This window comes from Primulina tabacum, chromosome 18, assembly GCF_025594145.1.
Source record: "Primulina tabacum isolate GXHZ01 chromosome 18, ASM2559414v2, whole genome shotgun sequence".
NCBI classification, from domain to species: domain Eukaryota; kingdom Viridiplantae; phylum Streptophyta; class Magnoliopsida; order Lamiales; family Gesneriaceae; genus Primulina; species Primulina tabacum.
The window spans coordinates 32,325,048-32,341,586 of NC_134567.1; the positions used below are offsets into that span (position 1 = coordinate 32,325,048).

Below are 16,539 nucleotides of genomic sequence, written 5' to 3' on the forward strand. Positions count from 1 at the left end.
AGCCAGAAAATGGCGACAAAAGCAGAACGCCTGTGTTTTCTGCTTTTGAATACGATGTAGCTTTCTTGAAGCATGTATCTCTTTTTATTTTATCATTTTCTTTGAAATGTCAATGCACCTGCAGAGACATATGCCTGCATTGAAACTTAATTGTAGGCTATTTGTTTGAATGCTTTTATGTGTAAATGAAAGGACCACAGTATTGGCATGGCCTGTGTTGTTTATGTCATGACAAATGCCCCACGTTATTTAACATGGCCTATCCAACTAGCCGAACCCCTTATTTATGAATTAAAATTACCTGTTCAGGGAATGTTTCTACATAATCACGTACTTCAAATAGCTGAATTCGCCTAAAAAAAGTCAAAGTTTTTAGACAATCTAGCCATGGTGAATGTATCAACAAGTAGCAGTGATTATTTCACGTGTGTATATAATGTATGTAATTTTCTTTTTAGAAAAAAACATATGAATTTTATATTTCAAAATATATTAAACCCTTCTGGGTGGTATTAATTACTGCTTACTAGTTTGCCAATAAGCCAAGAAGAATATCACCCTACTACCACACCAGATCTTTTTGTTAGATAAAAGATTTATCCAGTAACAACCACAAGACTTTAAATACACTGCAATGATAATTCTCAATCTCGGTGATGGAGACTAAATATAGAACATGATAGGTTTCAGAAAAGTGGTTTGGCCGTTCCAATAACACAACTGTTTATTTGGCTACCATACATGAAAAGTAGGGTCTAAGTTATTCTCCCATTTTTTGCAGCAAAATACGGGAAATATATTATATTTTATAGGAAGGTGGCCCTTTCTAATCTTTTTTAGGCTGTCAATTGTTTGTAAAAACAATCTGAATTTGTAATTGATTGATGTTCATTTATATCTGAATTTGTAGGCTTATAATAAAACCAAATCCAAAACTAATTAGGGTGAGAAGGATCATCAAGGTGCAAGGTGCAAGGTTTGTACTTGTTGAGAAAGCGTACATTAAAATTTTAAATTATGAACCTATTCTATGCATCAGTCAGTCGACTTTCCACTTATTAGCTGGCTCTGTGCTAGATATCACTATATTGGAATGAATCCATCTTGCTGATGTACCAATTATCGTTATCAATTTCAAATAGATCAAAAGTGACAAGTAGTGATAATGAGATAATGAAACTCGTTTGTTCAAATAAAAGTATCCCAAAAAAAAATTTTGTGCATCATTCCCAAAAAAAAATTTTGTGTGTCGATTAGTTAAATATTGGATTATTTTATACCTTTTGTGAACCCTAACAGTATTTCCAGAGCCAACATTGGTCCACAAAAACAATATGAGAGAGGGCCGATGACAAATAATATGGAGGGACCATTGCAAATTACAAGTAACAGACAGTGTACGAGCATTTTTAGTAGAGACAAATCCAGCAATGCCATGTACCACCACTATTCATTTTACTTCATCTTTCGTGCACGTATCTATATTTCTATTCAATTTTTTTTTTTATTTTACTTTTATAAAAACACACACTTTGGGCAAACACAAATTAAATTCCTTTTAACATACGATTATGTACTATTTGGGATGTCTGGGGGCTGGGCTCAGGAATCTAATGAGGCAATTTAAGAACAGTGAACTAAACAAATCTACATGTAATAATATATCAACAATAAAACACATAATTAACGGGGTTAATTTCATAGGTTAAAAGCTCTTTAATTTTTATGAATAAATTTTGAATTTATTAGTATGTACCAGACTAGATCGTCGGTCGATGATGAAAAATAAAGATTCAAAATCAAGAACGATTGAGTATGTACATATGTTATATATTTAAGCACCAAAACTTCCAAAATGTGATATGTCTATACAACAAAACCCATTACATCTCTAAGCATTAGAATCTCCATTCCGCTGCCACTGTTCAGATCAAAACTAACAAGAATTCTGTCTTCTCTCATCATTACACCTCTTTGTCCTTAGCAGCCCTCGAATTTAAAATCCCCTCCGTTTCTTTCATCCAAATCCATCGAACTTAGCAACATCCAAATCTAACCATTTTTGAAACCATGCCAAATTTTCTTTCGGAATTCCTTCAAGAAGAACAAGAGCCATTTTCTTTGGAGCTCTATCTTCTCGAAAGAGGCTGTACTAAAGGTGCACCAAGACTCGGTTCAAGATCCCATTTTCTCAATTCCGACAAAATCTTGAAGAGATATGGCCTAAAGAACAGAAGAAACTTGATACCAAATTGTTCGAATTTTGTGAAGGCTTTATTTAAACAGCTCGGTTCGGTATCGATCAATCTGAAAATTAAGAATTTGAGCTATGGAGATCAAGTTATTACTGAAGAGAATGCAAGCAGCGATAAGTTCGTTTCGAAAAGTAGCAGAATCGTGTTAAATTCTTCTCCGCATTGTGTAGAAGAAAGCAGCAAACTTTTCTTGGAAGAAGAGGTGAAGTTACCTCTTACTGATGAGCAAATAGTTTCAGAATGTAATTGTCGTTCTTTTAATGTCAGAAATGTAGGAATATCGATTCACGTGTCGATTTTCACGACACTAACAGGTTGATGCAGATGGTAAGTTGAAATGGAGACGTGCGGAAGATAACAGCCAGCAACTCAGCCCTGTCTCAGTTCTAGAAGTTGCAGAATCGGATGAAATTTCACCACTTCATTATAGTAAGTTAAATTTTCTTGAAAATGTACTATAATTTGTATAACAAAGAATCTACCAATCTAATTGGCGACAAAGAAGGATCTCATAAGTTTAATTTTTAGGTAATATATCCGTATCTGTCATTCCATTATGATTTAAAATTATTGAACCATGACATCGTTATTTGACCAACTTCGAACAGAACAAAGTAATATCAAGATGACAACACAAGCGGAATCCTCGACTTCAGCATCTCCGTTCAAATCACAGCAGCCAATAAATTATAGTGCTCAAGTATTGCGACAGATACCGGCCTCGAATTCGTATACCCAGCACATCATAAACAAGAGGGCGTTGCGACAAACAAAGCAGCTTTTGATCGATTGTGTGAGAGAAGTAATTGAAAACTACCGAAAACAAGAGCATGTGAAAATAATCTTGGGAGCTGAGGAGCTTTGGAAACTTGTTTGTGAAAATGTATGGCTATGGAGTCGAGATTCAATACATGAAACAAACATAATTCATCTTCTGCATTATGATTTCATGGCCTCTGCAGAAGAATGGAGTGCTGATTTTGAGGTACAGAAAGAGGGAATTTGGATGGATGTTGGAGATGCTATTTTGGAGGATGTCATTAACGAGATTGTCGCATACTAGAAAATGGGAAGGTCGCATACTATTGAAGTTCAAAAATTTACTCACATAGGATGATTTTTGATTTTAAAGCTAACGGGCCTTTTATCCGTTTCAAACACTGTAATATAATGTCATCAGCATTTCAAGTGTATTTAGAGTGGCAAGATGGAAATTAAATGCATGAAATTGATTGAAAAAGATACGCAAGAAATGAGACGAATCAACGAAGCGAATATGGGAATCGTGCATGAAATAAGAATCAATAAAATAATAGTGGGTCCCCACATAGACATGAAGAAGACAAAGTATCGGATGGGCAGACCACACGGACTCCCTGTGAAATTGTAATAAATGTGATTTTTTATCCCTTATTTCATAACTCCAATCAGATTGTCAAGTTGTAAAAGCCAAAGACTTGAGAGAAATAGCTAAATCCTAAACATCATTTGATTAATTCTAAGAATATGTAGCAGAGGAACATCATTGACTTTTTCATTTTCATACGGCATTTTAATAAATAATATCGCTAGGTATCTTAACCCATCGAGATAGATTCACTTCCAAGTACAATTGCACTTCCAAAATTGTGCGTAATCTACTATTTCATCTTAACAGACGAAGTCAGTGTCGAATTTAAAAGACGTCGTGCTATGTGATGTGATGGGGGCCTTCTCCTACAATTGTTTTGGATCACCATTTGCTATGATAACTAAAAATTGGTCTTGAATTGTAAACAAACGATTTTGAAGACAGCAGCTACTTGGTGAGGCAGCGACCTAGCCATTTTAGAACATGCAATAACCAGACTCGGGCGTATGTGTCGAAGAAAAAGAACTCGAGTCCAGAGAAACTGAGAGCATACCTTCAAAATAAAATTGTACGTCCCGAAGAACAAAATTTATCGGATTGGTGAAAACAGTTTGATGTAAAGAATTTACCAATTGCTGCGATTATAGAGAGAATAAACTATGGTGCTCTCAGACAAATGGTCAACACGTATGTAAAAAACACTGACGCAGACCACATATCTCGAAGTAATCCTCCGGAAAAATTTTCTTAAGACATCATAGATATCAATATCACGTTATGGTCAGGGGAAGGGAAGGGGCATGTAGAAAGTTGTCAGTGCCGCAAAACACCACGATTTACTTATGTGAACTTATAAATCAATGCATAACAAAATGAAATGGCATTAACTATTGGATCTCCCCATACTCACCAAGTTCACCATCTTCAAGCTCCTCGTGCCCACCATTTCTTCGATATCCATCATGGTAATCTCTTTTGTGTCTCTTGTGTCTACTTTCACTATCTGATTCAGGGGAATAGTTATGCTGCAAAGAAATGTGCAAACATGTAAATTTTTTGCATCTGGCTTAGTTTAGGATTAAAGAATGAATTAAGTTGACATTGAAATAAGAGAAACTAAAACGAGAACTTAATCACCTTTCTTGACTTTTTACGGTCACTACCATGCCGGCGAGATTTCTTTGTCTCTTCTTTCTCATCCTTGTCAGAACTGGCATCATCAACTTGGCTCTGATGCCGCTTCCGATGTCTCCGCTCTTTGTCCTTTTCCCTCTTTTTATCATCTCTGTGTCCATGACTTTCAAAAACATCCATATTCTCACTCTCGACTTCATCTTTTCTGGAATAATCCTTCCCTTTGTCCATTTCTTTCTCACGATCAGCATCTTTGTCTCGGTCTTCTTTGTCTCTCTCTTTTTCTCTCCTCTCTTTATCTTTTCTCTTCTCCTTCTCCTTCTCCTTCTCCTTCTCCTCCCGCTCTTTCTCCTTTTTGGCCTGTAAATGTAGCATAGAAAAAGTAAAATATAGTTGACAATGACAATCCTAAAAAATGAATGCGTGGAAAGCTAAAATCCAGTGGAGTGAATATAAAGAAGCATGCCACTGATCAATACAAAAAGAAATTAACAGGCAAAAAACAATTGTGCTATTTCGGCATAATAAACCATTGTATTCATAAGCACAAAGCATCCAAAGAGGCCAAGTACCCTAAAAATGTTCAGCCATATCTGATGGAAGGCCTAACAAACAAGAGTCGGAAGACAAACTAGTTCACAGAAGTCTCTGCTGTATTTGCCAAAATACCCTATTAAATCATTGTAAAAATGGCACCATAGAATTTGCATAGTCCAAAAATAAAGCAAAACCGGGTTGCTATTATACATCATGTGACATAGACAGACTCACAGACCCCCACAATATCTTAGTTGTTCTAGAAAGTACTATTGAGTTGTTCTACACATAAAACAAATGACAGATCATAGATATTTAGCCACATAAAATAATATATGATATTTAAATGATGAATCAAGAATTTCATTACCTTTTCCTCTTCTCGCTTGCGTTCCTTTTCCTTAATTTTCTCTTGCAATCGAGAAACATATTCATCGAATATCTCCATGCAGAAACTTTCTTCTCCCATTGACCTAGAATATATGGTTGTCAGTACAACAAACCAAAAAATATAAGTACACGTCATATTTGTAGCACATATATTCAAGTTTTTTTAAAACACTGTAATACATGTAATATCCAATAGAAAAAAAGATTTAACCTGTACTCCGAACTGCCCTCAACAAGTTCTTTGCATTCCTCCCAACTTGAAGCTGCATTTATTTCCTGATAAAAGCAAAGACGAGCAGATCAGGCAACAGTTCCAAAATATTTTGCTGGATAAATTGTAAAACACATAACAAAGCTCTTGTTCCACCCTCAAATTGATTTCACATACCTTAATGGTGCTCAGTTTGTCGGTGAAATCTTTGGCAAGACGTTTCCGTTTCTTAGATTCTTTCTCCTCTTTATCCCTTGCTCTCTCGATTAGGTCTTCAAATATGAGCTGCAATTTCAAATTAATAGCACACTCAACAATTAACCTCAAGTTCCACGTGTCATTACTCAAGTCCATTAACCTTATTAGCATGACTTAAACATGGAGGATTAAAGAAATGGGAAAATCCGAAATCTCCCTAGGGTATAAAATCTGGGCATATCATGCCTATGACAATTTATCCAACCAACAAGCTTATTCTCTTGTACAAGAAATCAGGAATGGTGACTTGGCCGGTGAGAAATGCTTTTGCCCCTGAAACTTTTAAATCTCCCAATTTCACAAGAAAGGGCCAAGAATCTCAAGCACATTTTTCAGGAAAAGAAAATGAAAACTATACCTGTAAATTAATGTCAGATATTGAGGGGGAACCTATGCTGTCTTTAATAGAGGACTTCAAGACTTCAAATGTCCATGTTGACGAAATAGTGATCTGAGAATATGCATAAGAAACAATTTAGTTTCAGAAACAGAAAACCAAATATATCATGGGATGTAAGAGAGAATAAGTTAAGAATCCTACCTTTTCCAGCTTCAACATGTCCTTTATGCGAACTTTGTCTTCATCAAACTGCATAATACAAAAATTGTTAGCAGCACACGAAACGTCATTGGCCAAATGAACCTCAACATAACAATAAAGAATTACATAAAAGAATATGAATAACTAAGAGATGCAAAACAGTGTGTTCAAGCATTTCTCATATGGACTCTATCAGTAAAAACATTCAGTACACAAAGTAATATCTTACTTGAAATGCTGGCTACGTAGTTGATATATTATCATCCAGACAACACCAACACCACAAACAGATGAGGTCGAGCAGAATGATAATTGAAAGCACACACTTAAGAGATGAAGTACTACCAAAATAAATAAAATAACGTTATAAAAAGATTTGAAAATTGAGCCTATCATGATGCTAAGAAGTATGGGCGTAAATTACCAAGTACATGACTATAGTCAGGTGGCATAATCAACCAAATTAAAAACATGGCATGCAAAGCAAAAATTGGCATGATGGTCATCAGGAAGTATCTAAATTGAAGCTTGCATGTGACGAAATGCACCATATATGATGATTAGTGATTACACAATACAAATATTTCCTAAAAAGCTCAGGGTCAAGTCCAAATAAAAAGTAAAAGGCATTCCAAGATATCAGGAATTGCCAACACACAGCCCTCATTTGATTCATGATAAACATACGTCACTTGTACTAGTAAATAGTGCCAACATCAACTAACAATAAAATATGGAGGCAATACCGACGACCTAAGGCAGATAATTTGATTTTGCTTTCAATAATAAAATCATATCAACATTAGTTGGACACAATGGTGCAAATTTAAACCTCCGACCTCTACGAACCAAGGCCTCAGCCTTAATCATACAGCTAGGTCTCATTGTCAAACCTTAAGGATCAAATTACCTTTTTCTCCAATTCTTCAGCAACATCCTCAAACAAATCTTTGGGAGTGGAACCTGAAGTATTTGCTGCAACAGCCTCATATGGCACAGAATCCTTGACCTGAAAATCAAAGCACCAAAAATAGGAAAAGCACAATCGCGGAAAAATCAATTATAAAAAACAAGGAGCAATCGACACTTGGCAAACAAAGAAATTATTCTTCAAAGGAAAAGAAAAGAGTGACACCTTCTGACAGTAATCTCTCCAGTGAGTTTTAGCCGTAAAAGTTCCAACAGCAACATGTTCTTCCATCATCTTGCGAAATGCATCACGGTTTTTACGTTCAGCTCGTTTTAATTGTTCCTGAATGTGAAAAAAATCTCAGTGAATCAAGAAAACAGTACGATTGTGATGTAATTACCAAATAAGTTTGATTGCAAGAACACCTTTTGTCTCTTCTTCTGCTCATCCTCCTCCTTCTCCAAGTCACGTATATAATCCTGAAGTAACAGAATATATAAAAGTCAAGCAACAAAACATGATCATCCTTGAACTGGTTTGACCTTTAAAGTTGGAATAATCTGAACCCAAATTACTTGACCCAAGGTTTATATGATGTGAAAGAGAAGGAAACCAAAAGAACTGATAATCTTGTGTGGGTAGCTGAGGATGTTCATCAATGGAAGTTCACCTGAAAAATATCCAGCCGATCTATTTTATCAAGCCGTGTGCATTTTTCATCATCTTCCAGGAGATCCTGAACTTTGCGCCACTGGCTATCCACCTACATAGTGCGAACGAGTCAATCAAAATTGCATAGCAGAAAAAGGTGCTAGAAGGCATTATACCTTTATAAAGCTGCATGCTTCTAGAAACTGCCGAAATTCCAACCTACTTTGCCGATACTCCTCTTGAGCCTTTGCTCTTTCCTGAACAGCACAAAAGACAGCAGAGATGTGAAAACTAAGAATACTTCAGGTCATATGTCACGTCTACGACAGCAAATAAGGACACAAAACAAGTGTCCACCTTTTTATGAAGATCAACCAAGTAGTTTCTAAAGATATCCTCACGTTCAGCATCCTTCTCAACAGCCTTGAACCGTTTATCATCCTCAAACATTGTCACTGCTTTGCTGGTGAATGCACAAGATGTTTAATTAGAAAATCTTAGCCTGGTATTTAATTAAAAAGAGAGTTGGCAACCAACCTCCATCGTGTGGATGATGTGAGTTCTTCTGATTCCTAACAGGAAAACATTACAATCAGCTTTCATTCAAGGCATATAGCAAAAGAAGAATCAAAACAAAATATTTAATCGTCAGCAGCATAACCAAAAGTAAAAAACTAAAGCAAAGTAGCAGTACAAAACAAAAACACTGTCCACAGCACATATATGAGGCACAGAAAAAAAATGGCGGTAGAAGTAAAACAAAACAAAGTAAGAGATACATGGAGAGAGAAGACTTGGTATTGAAAGAAGCCTGATGCTTACTTCCAGCATCTTCATGAACTCCTCCTTTGCTTTTCTCTGCCTGAGACGCCTCTCTTCAGCTTCCACCTTTTTCCTTTGCATCAAGTACTGTGACGTAAATAAGAAGGATAAAAGAACAAGTCAAAGCAATTGTTACTCAGATAAGATGAAAAGTAATATCTGAAAAAAATATGTGTGTGTGTGTGTGTGTGTGTGTGTATATACATGACACTAAATTAACCAAATACTGTAGAAAATAATCACCTCATTAAATGCTTGTTTGCGTTCACCAAGAGTTTTCAAAGCACTATACCGTTTGTCGTTGATTATTACTCGCATAGCCTGATGTGACATGACTCATCATCATTCAGCATTTCAAAGACAAAAAATAAAAGATCGGATGAATACACACCTGGTCCCAATTCCAATCAGCCTCGACATTTGCAGACTCTAAGAGTGATTTAAATGCATTCTTCGCCTCCTGAACAAAAGTAATGAGATTAATACATTCTTCCCTTACATTAAAACAAGAAACAAAGCATCTCAAAGTTTGCACCTGCTTGTTAGCATATATTAAAGGTTCCTCATCTTCTGTTTTCTCTTCCACTGATGTGACATTTATCTTTCCTGCAACAGCCATCCCTCGCTTTGCCTCCTGAAATAACTGAAATTCCATCACTTCAAAATAAATTTGTGATCGTTTGCATCCCATCCAACAAAAAGTCTCTTAATGTCCTTTTTTTAACTAAAGACAGTTTCAGAAAGTTTTAATGAGTAGAATAAAATCACAAGAAACAAAGCTTCGGTCACCATACAAGTGTTTCAGCTGAATAAAATGATAAACCAAAGAAATGTTTGAGATGAATGAAATAGCATACGCAAAGTAAAGTTTGAAGACATATTTGAGCTGAAAAGTAAGGTCAACGGTCAAAAATTTCGGACATGGCCAATACTGGATGAACTGCTGAATTGTAAAATGAACACTTGACAAGCTAGCATACCTCAATATCCTGGACAGAAGCTCCATCTAATGAACTAGAGATAACATGGGATGATGGATTCTCCGTGCTCGCACTAAATCATTTTCATGGAGGAATTAATCAAACAATAAATATAACACAATTAAAAGTAAACAATTGAAGAGTTCCATACGTTGGTGTTGAATTGGCATTTGACAATATAATTGGAACGCCAGAACTTCCAGGAACTTCAGAAGGGGATATATTAACATTATCTCCCATTGACATCCCAATCGCACTTGTGGGAGAAGTTTTTATGGCAGGAATACCTAGTGGTTCAGTAATTAAGGGAGATGACGTATTAGCATCTGAGCCAATGGGTGCAGCAACAACTGGAGTAGGTGCAGCAACAACTGGAGCAGGTGGCGTAGTGGAATCGGACAAATTGACTGCAGCAGAAGGTTGTTCAGTATTCAGTTCTGAATGAGCTCTTTGGGCCACAGTCATTTCAGCCTGTTCACGAGCCAACTGGAAGCAGAAGCGCAAGAGTTAGTGCAAGGAAAGGAAAGGAAAAATACTCCTAAATGAGATTTCTCTTCCAACAAACCTTCAACTCATCAGGAATGGTCCATTTAGATTGCTTTGTTTCCTTGTTGTAATAATACCTGAGGAAGTCTAATTGGGTCAACATTCTATATCAATATATTATGACATACGGATTAAATAATATCTCAGGGACGTTCCAGAGGATACATTTAACAAATTATAAAGGATTCCAAGCAAACTCACTTTCGACCCTCGGGAGTAGTGAATTCTTTCCAGACAGTTAATGAATCAGCTCTCTGTTCAAAGCACAAGTTCTCTGTTAGATGAGTTAATTACAACTTTTCAAAGCAGAAAAGCACAAATATGTTCTACGATCATGTCAAATTTATACAAAGAAAATGTTAGAACCCCAATGTAATAAAAAATGCTAGAATGTAAGTACTGAATGTATCATTAAATATTGGAAGGAAAAAAAAACTAGATTAGCCATTACAAAAAAATTGATAAGGCGATAAAGTTAGAATGCAGTACACAAGGCTGTCCAAGAGCTCATAAGAACAAAAAGATGCTCCCATATGTCAGGTAGACAGCAAAAATGAGCCATACTAGATAAACGAGACAACAATCATACAAAGTACAAGTGTAAGCAAAATTTCAGTAGCCTCTTCAACTGGCTTATGCCTAATTGATAAAAAAATGTTACCAATTGGAATTAATGTTTAATAAGTGACAAATATATACTCTCTCCCCTCCACATCCCTATTCTCTGATAAATAATATGAAATTTTTTATCTTTCTTTCATAGAAAAATGTTAGTTGTCTATGGCAATCCAGAACTTAAGTGGCAAAATCAGCTTAGCAAGTCTGATCGACACACACAATCCCATTACCGTTGTGATTTTGAAATAAAGTGTCCTAGAAGTTTATTCAATTTTTTTGGATCAAGTTGCTTTCCTAGTTTAACATGCTTATGAGAGCATAGGAACAGGGGTAATCCTGTCGAAGAACTTATAGATACTTAGAACTCAGTCGTACATATGTCAGTCTCCATACACTCAAGAATTTCTGCTAATTTTCTTCTCAACTTCTGCCAAACCAAGCCTTGTTTTCTGCATTCTTTACCAGCCTACTGCCTGAGGCAGATTCTCTCTCATTCCTGTCAAGTGGTAGCCAGATTACATAGCCTGGTAATCTCATCCAAGAACCTTTCTAAATAATTATTTTAGCAGTGTGTTCACAGAAAACCATAAAAAGTATCAAATTTGATGGGTAGATCCAAATAAAAAAAATGAAAACCGGACGAAAAACAGGATTGTAACTAAATTATTTACAATGAAACTGCAAGCAGTCGAAGCAGGTGAATATTCAGTATCATTACTTCCATCCAGATGTCATGTACCATTTCATACTGGCAACAATGAGATTAAGAATCTGTGCCTGTAGAACTCTTAGAGAACCACCAAAATGAAAGGAGAGAGACCAAATACCAATAAACTAGTACAAATTTTTCATGAAACAGCAAGGTAAATAAAACACCATACATATATTCCACACTCAAACCTTTTATGAAACATCAAGTAAATACGGAGTTAACTAATGAATTTGTATAAATTGCATGTCAAACCAGACATAAATTAGGAAAGTGAAAAGTACCCATAACTCAGGTGAAATACGGCTAAAATATTCGCTAACCGAAAAAGACCCACATGAGAACAAACAACTTAATTAAACATATGCTTACAATCCCCAGCCCCACACAAATTGATGTACTAAAGCGAGACAACAACATTTAGTGATTATTTCATAAAAATTTAAATCCCACATTACATGTGAAATGTAAATAGCAAATTGGCCTGCCTCGAGAAAGTGAAAGCTCCTTCAAATTGAGGATAAAGAGCAGTCGCTAAGTTGTTATATTCTCCTGACTTGCCATGACATCTAGAAACCAGTGGAAGGACATGCAAAGAAAATGAGAATATGCATAAAACAGAGTCGACAGTTTTTTAATAACCGCAGAATAGGATAGTATTGCACATTTTAAGAGCGGTATAAAATATATGCCTCAAAAGAAACAAGTGATCCTCAACACTTGAGAATATCATGTCAAGAAAATAACACACCTCCAGAGGAGACATCAACTCAAGAGGCTTCTCCCAGCAGGACTGCTTGGTGATCTTGTTGTAGTAATATCTGAGAAGAAAAAGAATTGTTATAAAATTTGTGACCACACAATTGGGGTTTAGAATTACAGAAAACACAACAATGTCATAGGGTTGAAAATAACAAATGACACTAAGGAAAAAAAATCCAACTCTCAGTGTACAAGTATAACTTCATTAACCAGTAGTTTAATTTTATCTTCCACTGACAAAAGGAAGTAGATCAAGCCATATCTGCCTTCAAAATTCCAGTTGGCGTAGCAATATAAATTAACAGGCGAATAATAAGATTGCAAAATCAAATCAATTCTATAATTTACCTTCGACCATCAGCAGCTTCGTATTCTTGCCAATCAGAACCAATCTGCTGAGAAGAACTGGACCCACTAATAGCCTGCAGTCAAGGCGAGTAGAGAATTAACAAAGGAAATGCAAAATGACTATGACATAGAATGGAGAAGTAATGCCAACTGCATTTTGAAATCTAAACATCAACAAATATCATGAACATAACCCTTAGCAGATTTTGACAAGAATGTATGACAATCCAGAGTCAGCAATTTCAAGTAAAAATAAAAATATACATGAATTCTTGCGCAAAAACAAATATAAATATTAATACAATAAAACTATCCATTTCCTAAAAAATTCAAATGAAACATCATACAGAAGGACAAGTCAACGATAAGATCCGCCCTGAGAATATTTAGTCTCCAGATTTCTCTGTCCAAGAGCAACAATGACCACAGACACAATCACACAAACTTCAGGTAAAATGAAACATGGAAAGAAATAAAAAAAAAGAACAACATTCATGCTGCGAGTAGCTCTTGAGTAAGCTTCTTCACATGCTCGATAGAGTTCCCCAGAGTTTGCAGCCATTACACCAAAGTGAACATCTAATAATGCAAATCATTCTCATAAACTGGTATATTTCAAGAATTCTGGAGCCACTGACAACATTTCCAGGTTTTTTTTATAAAATCTAACATTAGCAGTGTCAACAATGGCATCAACTTTTCAACTGCAGTAATCTTGTAGCAGGTACTTCCAATCTTGTTCTCTCTTCTTCCTAGAACACGACTTCAATAATCAATGATCCAGTAGAGCTAAATCAAATTGTCCGCATTATGTTATTCTACAAGTATCAAATGCAAGGTAAACTTTTGTCTAGCCACACTTGTTTATGATTTTTCTGCATAACGCAGGAAATTGAATACATAAGCAGCTATTAATCCTCTTCCAAGATATCTGATACAGGTAAAAGTTGCAACTGTCCAATGCCTTGACTCCAGTAAAACATTCAAACAAGACATTGAACTAAAATATTCTTCCGGTCAATAAAATTGCATAAACAAAAAACTAGGGCATTTAGTTGGTAAAACGAAAATTGGATGGTCACTTTTCAGAAGCGTGCTAGCTATTGAATGATTCATCAACCGTGTTTTAAAATCAAATCCATTAAGCAGACTACCAGACTACAGACATTTTTACCTGTGTAAGGTTCATGTTGAAGTAGCCAAATCAATAAAAAGAAGCGCGGGAAAAAGTAGTATAATAATTAAAATAGTCTCATGCACACGAGAAGTGATAAGTGAAAGAGAAATGAATGAAAAACTTGAGCAGCACATTCTTCTAAAAATTAAGTACAACAATAAAATTCGATTTAATGTTTCAGAATCCACTGACCTTATTATTAATGAAAAAAAGTATCTGCACTACAAGAAGTTAAATGTGAAAGAGAAACAAGAAAAGAGCAACTACCGTGATTGGGGCACCAATAGCCGAGGCTTGCTGGCTACCTTGCTGCAACGGTACAACAAGAGGCGTGTTCTGACTTGAGTGCAACCATGGTTGTCCAGCAGAAGAACCAACAGGTGCGGTGATTTGGGATGAAGGTTGGAACTGGGGCGGCGCGTTAATGATGTTTTGTGACAAGCCAAAAGAAGATGGTGCAAACTGAAAGGGAGGAAAGGACGATAAAATTTGTTGTTCTTGAAAGCATGAGCGGAAGAATTATCTGCCAATTTTCTTACAGTGTAGGATGATGAAAATGAGATTCCATGGCTGTGAGCAGTAGCCTGAGGCTGTGGCATGCCTGATGTGATAGGCATATTTGTTTGACCATATGAAGATGGCGTCGCAAGTCCATGCTGACCGCTCCGTGGCAGAAACTGTTGGGTTGGTTGAGAATAAGGAGGCAGATGATTTTGACCATGAGGGGCCCCAAGATTTTGTTCTTGTCCTACAGGATGAAATTGCTGAGTAGCTGATGCAGGAATAAATGGCGGTAGTTGTGGTGCCGGTGCAGCTGGACGGAACTGTAGCAAGAAAAATGTATGTCTGTGATGCACTTTGTGGGAGTTTATCATTCCCAGAAAACGATGACGCGAGAAAATATCAATCAATTTACGTACTTGCATAGCATAGGGAGAAGCAAAACCCGGAGAGTTCATGGATCCAGATGCCGGAGGTGGCCAGAGTGACTTACGAAAACAAATGCATCAAAAGATATTAGAACCTCAAATTTTAATTTAAATATTAAATTCTGCTATAAAAGAAAGAAGAAAACCAACTAAAAAAAAATCAAATTCGTAATCTAACCGAGAGTACACACTAGGCACTACAATATTGATGCCAGACTGTATTGTCAATTTTCAGATACCTCAATCAACATGGAAGAATTGTAACACCAATTATATTCTTGGTTACTCAAATTCCAAATTGTTTCCCTCAATATTATTAGTCCTCGTATGAATCAGATACCAAAGTCAATAATTCACCGTTGTACCAAGCTGCCATATCTGACCAAGATTACATTTCCCCATTTCTTCTACGTAAAATCCATGAGAAATTCCTCAAAGACCAAAAAACAGGGTCATATAGTCCAATATCGGATGCACATGTTAAAAAGAAACTCTACCTGAGAACCAGATGATGGAGGGTTACTTGCCATGCCTGTAACAAGAACCAAGAAGGGCCCACAAAACCTGCAAAAGTTAACACTTATTCAGCCTCGTAACCATCCAATAGAAAAATAGGGGAAAACAAATAAAGAACTCCACAACACATGAAACTATTCATAATCATAGCCTCAAAGGGTTGCGATTCGAACTATCATCAAAGCAATCAGAAAATTAATTATTAAATTTAAATAAATTTTAAATAGTCCACTGATGTAGAAAAACCATGGGGGTGCATACGATGAGATAGAGACACTAGAAGCTGATACGAAAGAATGACAAATTGGAAAATTTCAATGTCCAACAGGACAAGCGAGCAGCTTGCTTCGGAAATTACCAGCGATATACCAGAGAAAGGAATCACCGCAAAGATCGCTAGAATTTCAATAAAAATGGGCTGTTGTGTAAAAATATCGTAAACCCTAGAGGGTCGATTTCGCTCTCGGAAACGCTGACTGATTATCGTGGTATATATTGATTGGGACAGAGGATGAATTGGGCCGCCGGTGCGGATCGGAATTCGGGCCTTTTTCTGACCCGCATAACAATCACCTACTACTACAACATATATTATTTTTATTCCTAAAATATCCTTATTTAAAAAACCACTTTCAATATTTTTGTGTTCAATTTTACAAACACTTATCTCATCTAATTAATAAAATATATATTAATTTTTTATATTTATAAACCTAATAAACCTACTATATAAATAATAAATATTTATATATATATGTGTGTGTGTGTGTGTGTGTGTAAATATCGAGTAAATTTTTTAAATTTCCCACTTGAAAATAGATTATAATTCGGATGGATTCAATCAATATCTAATCATCAGTCACTCGTCTTAATAATCTTGAATTTGGAATTTGT

The 16,539-nt window shown here is 35.9% G+C and overlaps 2 protein-coding genes across 5 annotated transcripts; one reads left to right on the top strand and one right to left on the bottom strand.

Annotated features, from left to right (window-relative positions):
* The first annotated feature begins 1,884 nt into the window (after positions 1-1,884).
* LOC142533126 (uncharacterized) lies at positions 1,885-3,572 on the top strand. Its single transcript, XM_075639772.1, has 3 exons — positions 1,885-2,457; positions 2,570-2,684; positions 2,864-3,572. The coding sequence occupies exons 1-3, from the start codon at positions 2,071-2,073 to the stop codon at positions 3,316-3,318; spliced, it is 957 nt and encodes a 318-aa protein (XP_075495887.1). The 5' UTR covers positions 1,885-2,070; the 3' UTR covers positions 3,319-3,572.
* A 726-nt stretch (positions 3,573-4,298) lies between these two features.
* Positions 4,299-16,145, bottom strand: LOC142533278 (pre-mRNA-processing protein 40A). 4 transcript variants are annotated; one of them, XM_075639991.1, is made up of 29 exons: positions 16,004-16,145; positions 15,627-15,693; positions 15,121-15,189; positions 14,740-15,024; positions 14,468-14,662; positions 13,024-13,097; positions 12,665-12,734; positions 10,788-10,840; positions 10,606-10,663; positions 10,192-10,526; positions 10,041-10,113; positions 9,596-9,694; positions 9,452-9,520; positions 9,304-9,381; positions 9,061-9,147; positions 8,776-8,810; positions 8,596-8,701; positions 8,415-8,495; positions 8,258-8,350; positions 8,013-8,066; positions 7,813-7,929; positions 7,588-7,686; positions 6,678-6,725; positions 6,495-6,587; positions 6,056-6,163; positions 5,879-5,943; positions 5,648-5,750; positions 4,744-5,100; positions 4,299-4,631 (listed from the first exon to the last, which is right to left on the bottom strand). In XM_075639991.1, the coding sequence occupies exons 2-29, from the start codon at positions 15,657-15,659 to the stop codon at positions 4,494-4,496; spliced, it is 3,075 nt and encodes a 1,024-aa protein (XP_075496106.1). In that variant the 5' UTR covers positions 15,660-15,693; positions 16,004-16,145; the 3' UTR covers positions 4,299-4,493. The 4 variants fall into 4 exon arrangements, with proteins under 4 accessions (XP_075496106.1, XP_075496104.1, XP_075496105.1 ...); XM_075639989.1 differs by having other exon boundaries at positions 9,596-9,703; XM_075639990.1 differs by having other exon boundaries at positions 9,596-9,703; positions 15,907-16,105.
* Positions 16,146-16,539: the final 394 nt, after the last annotated feature.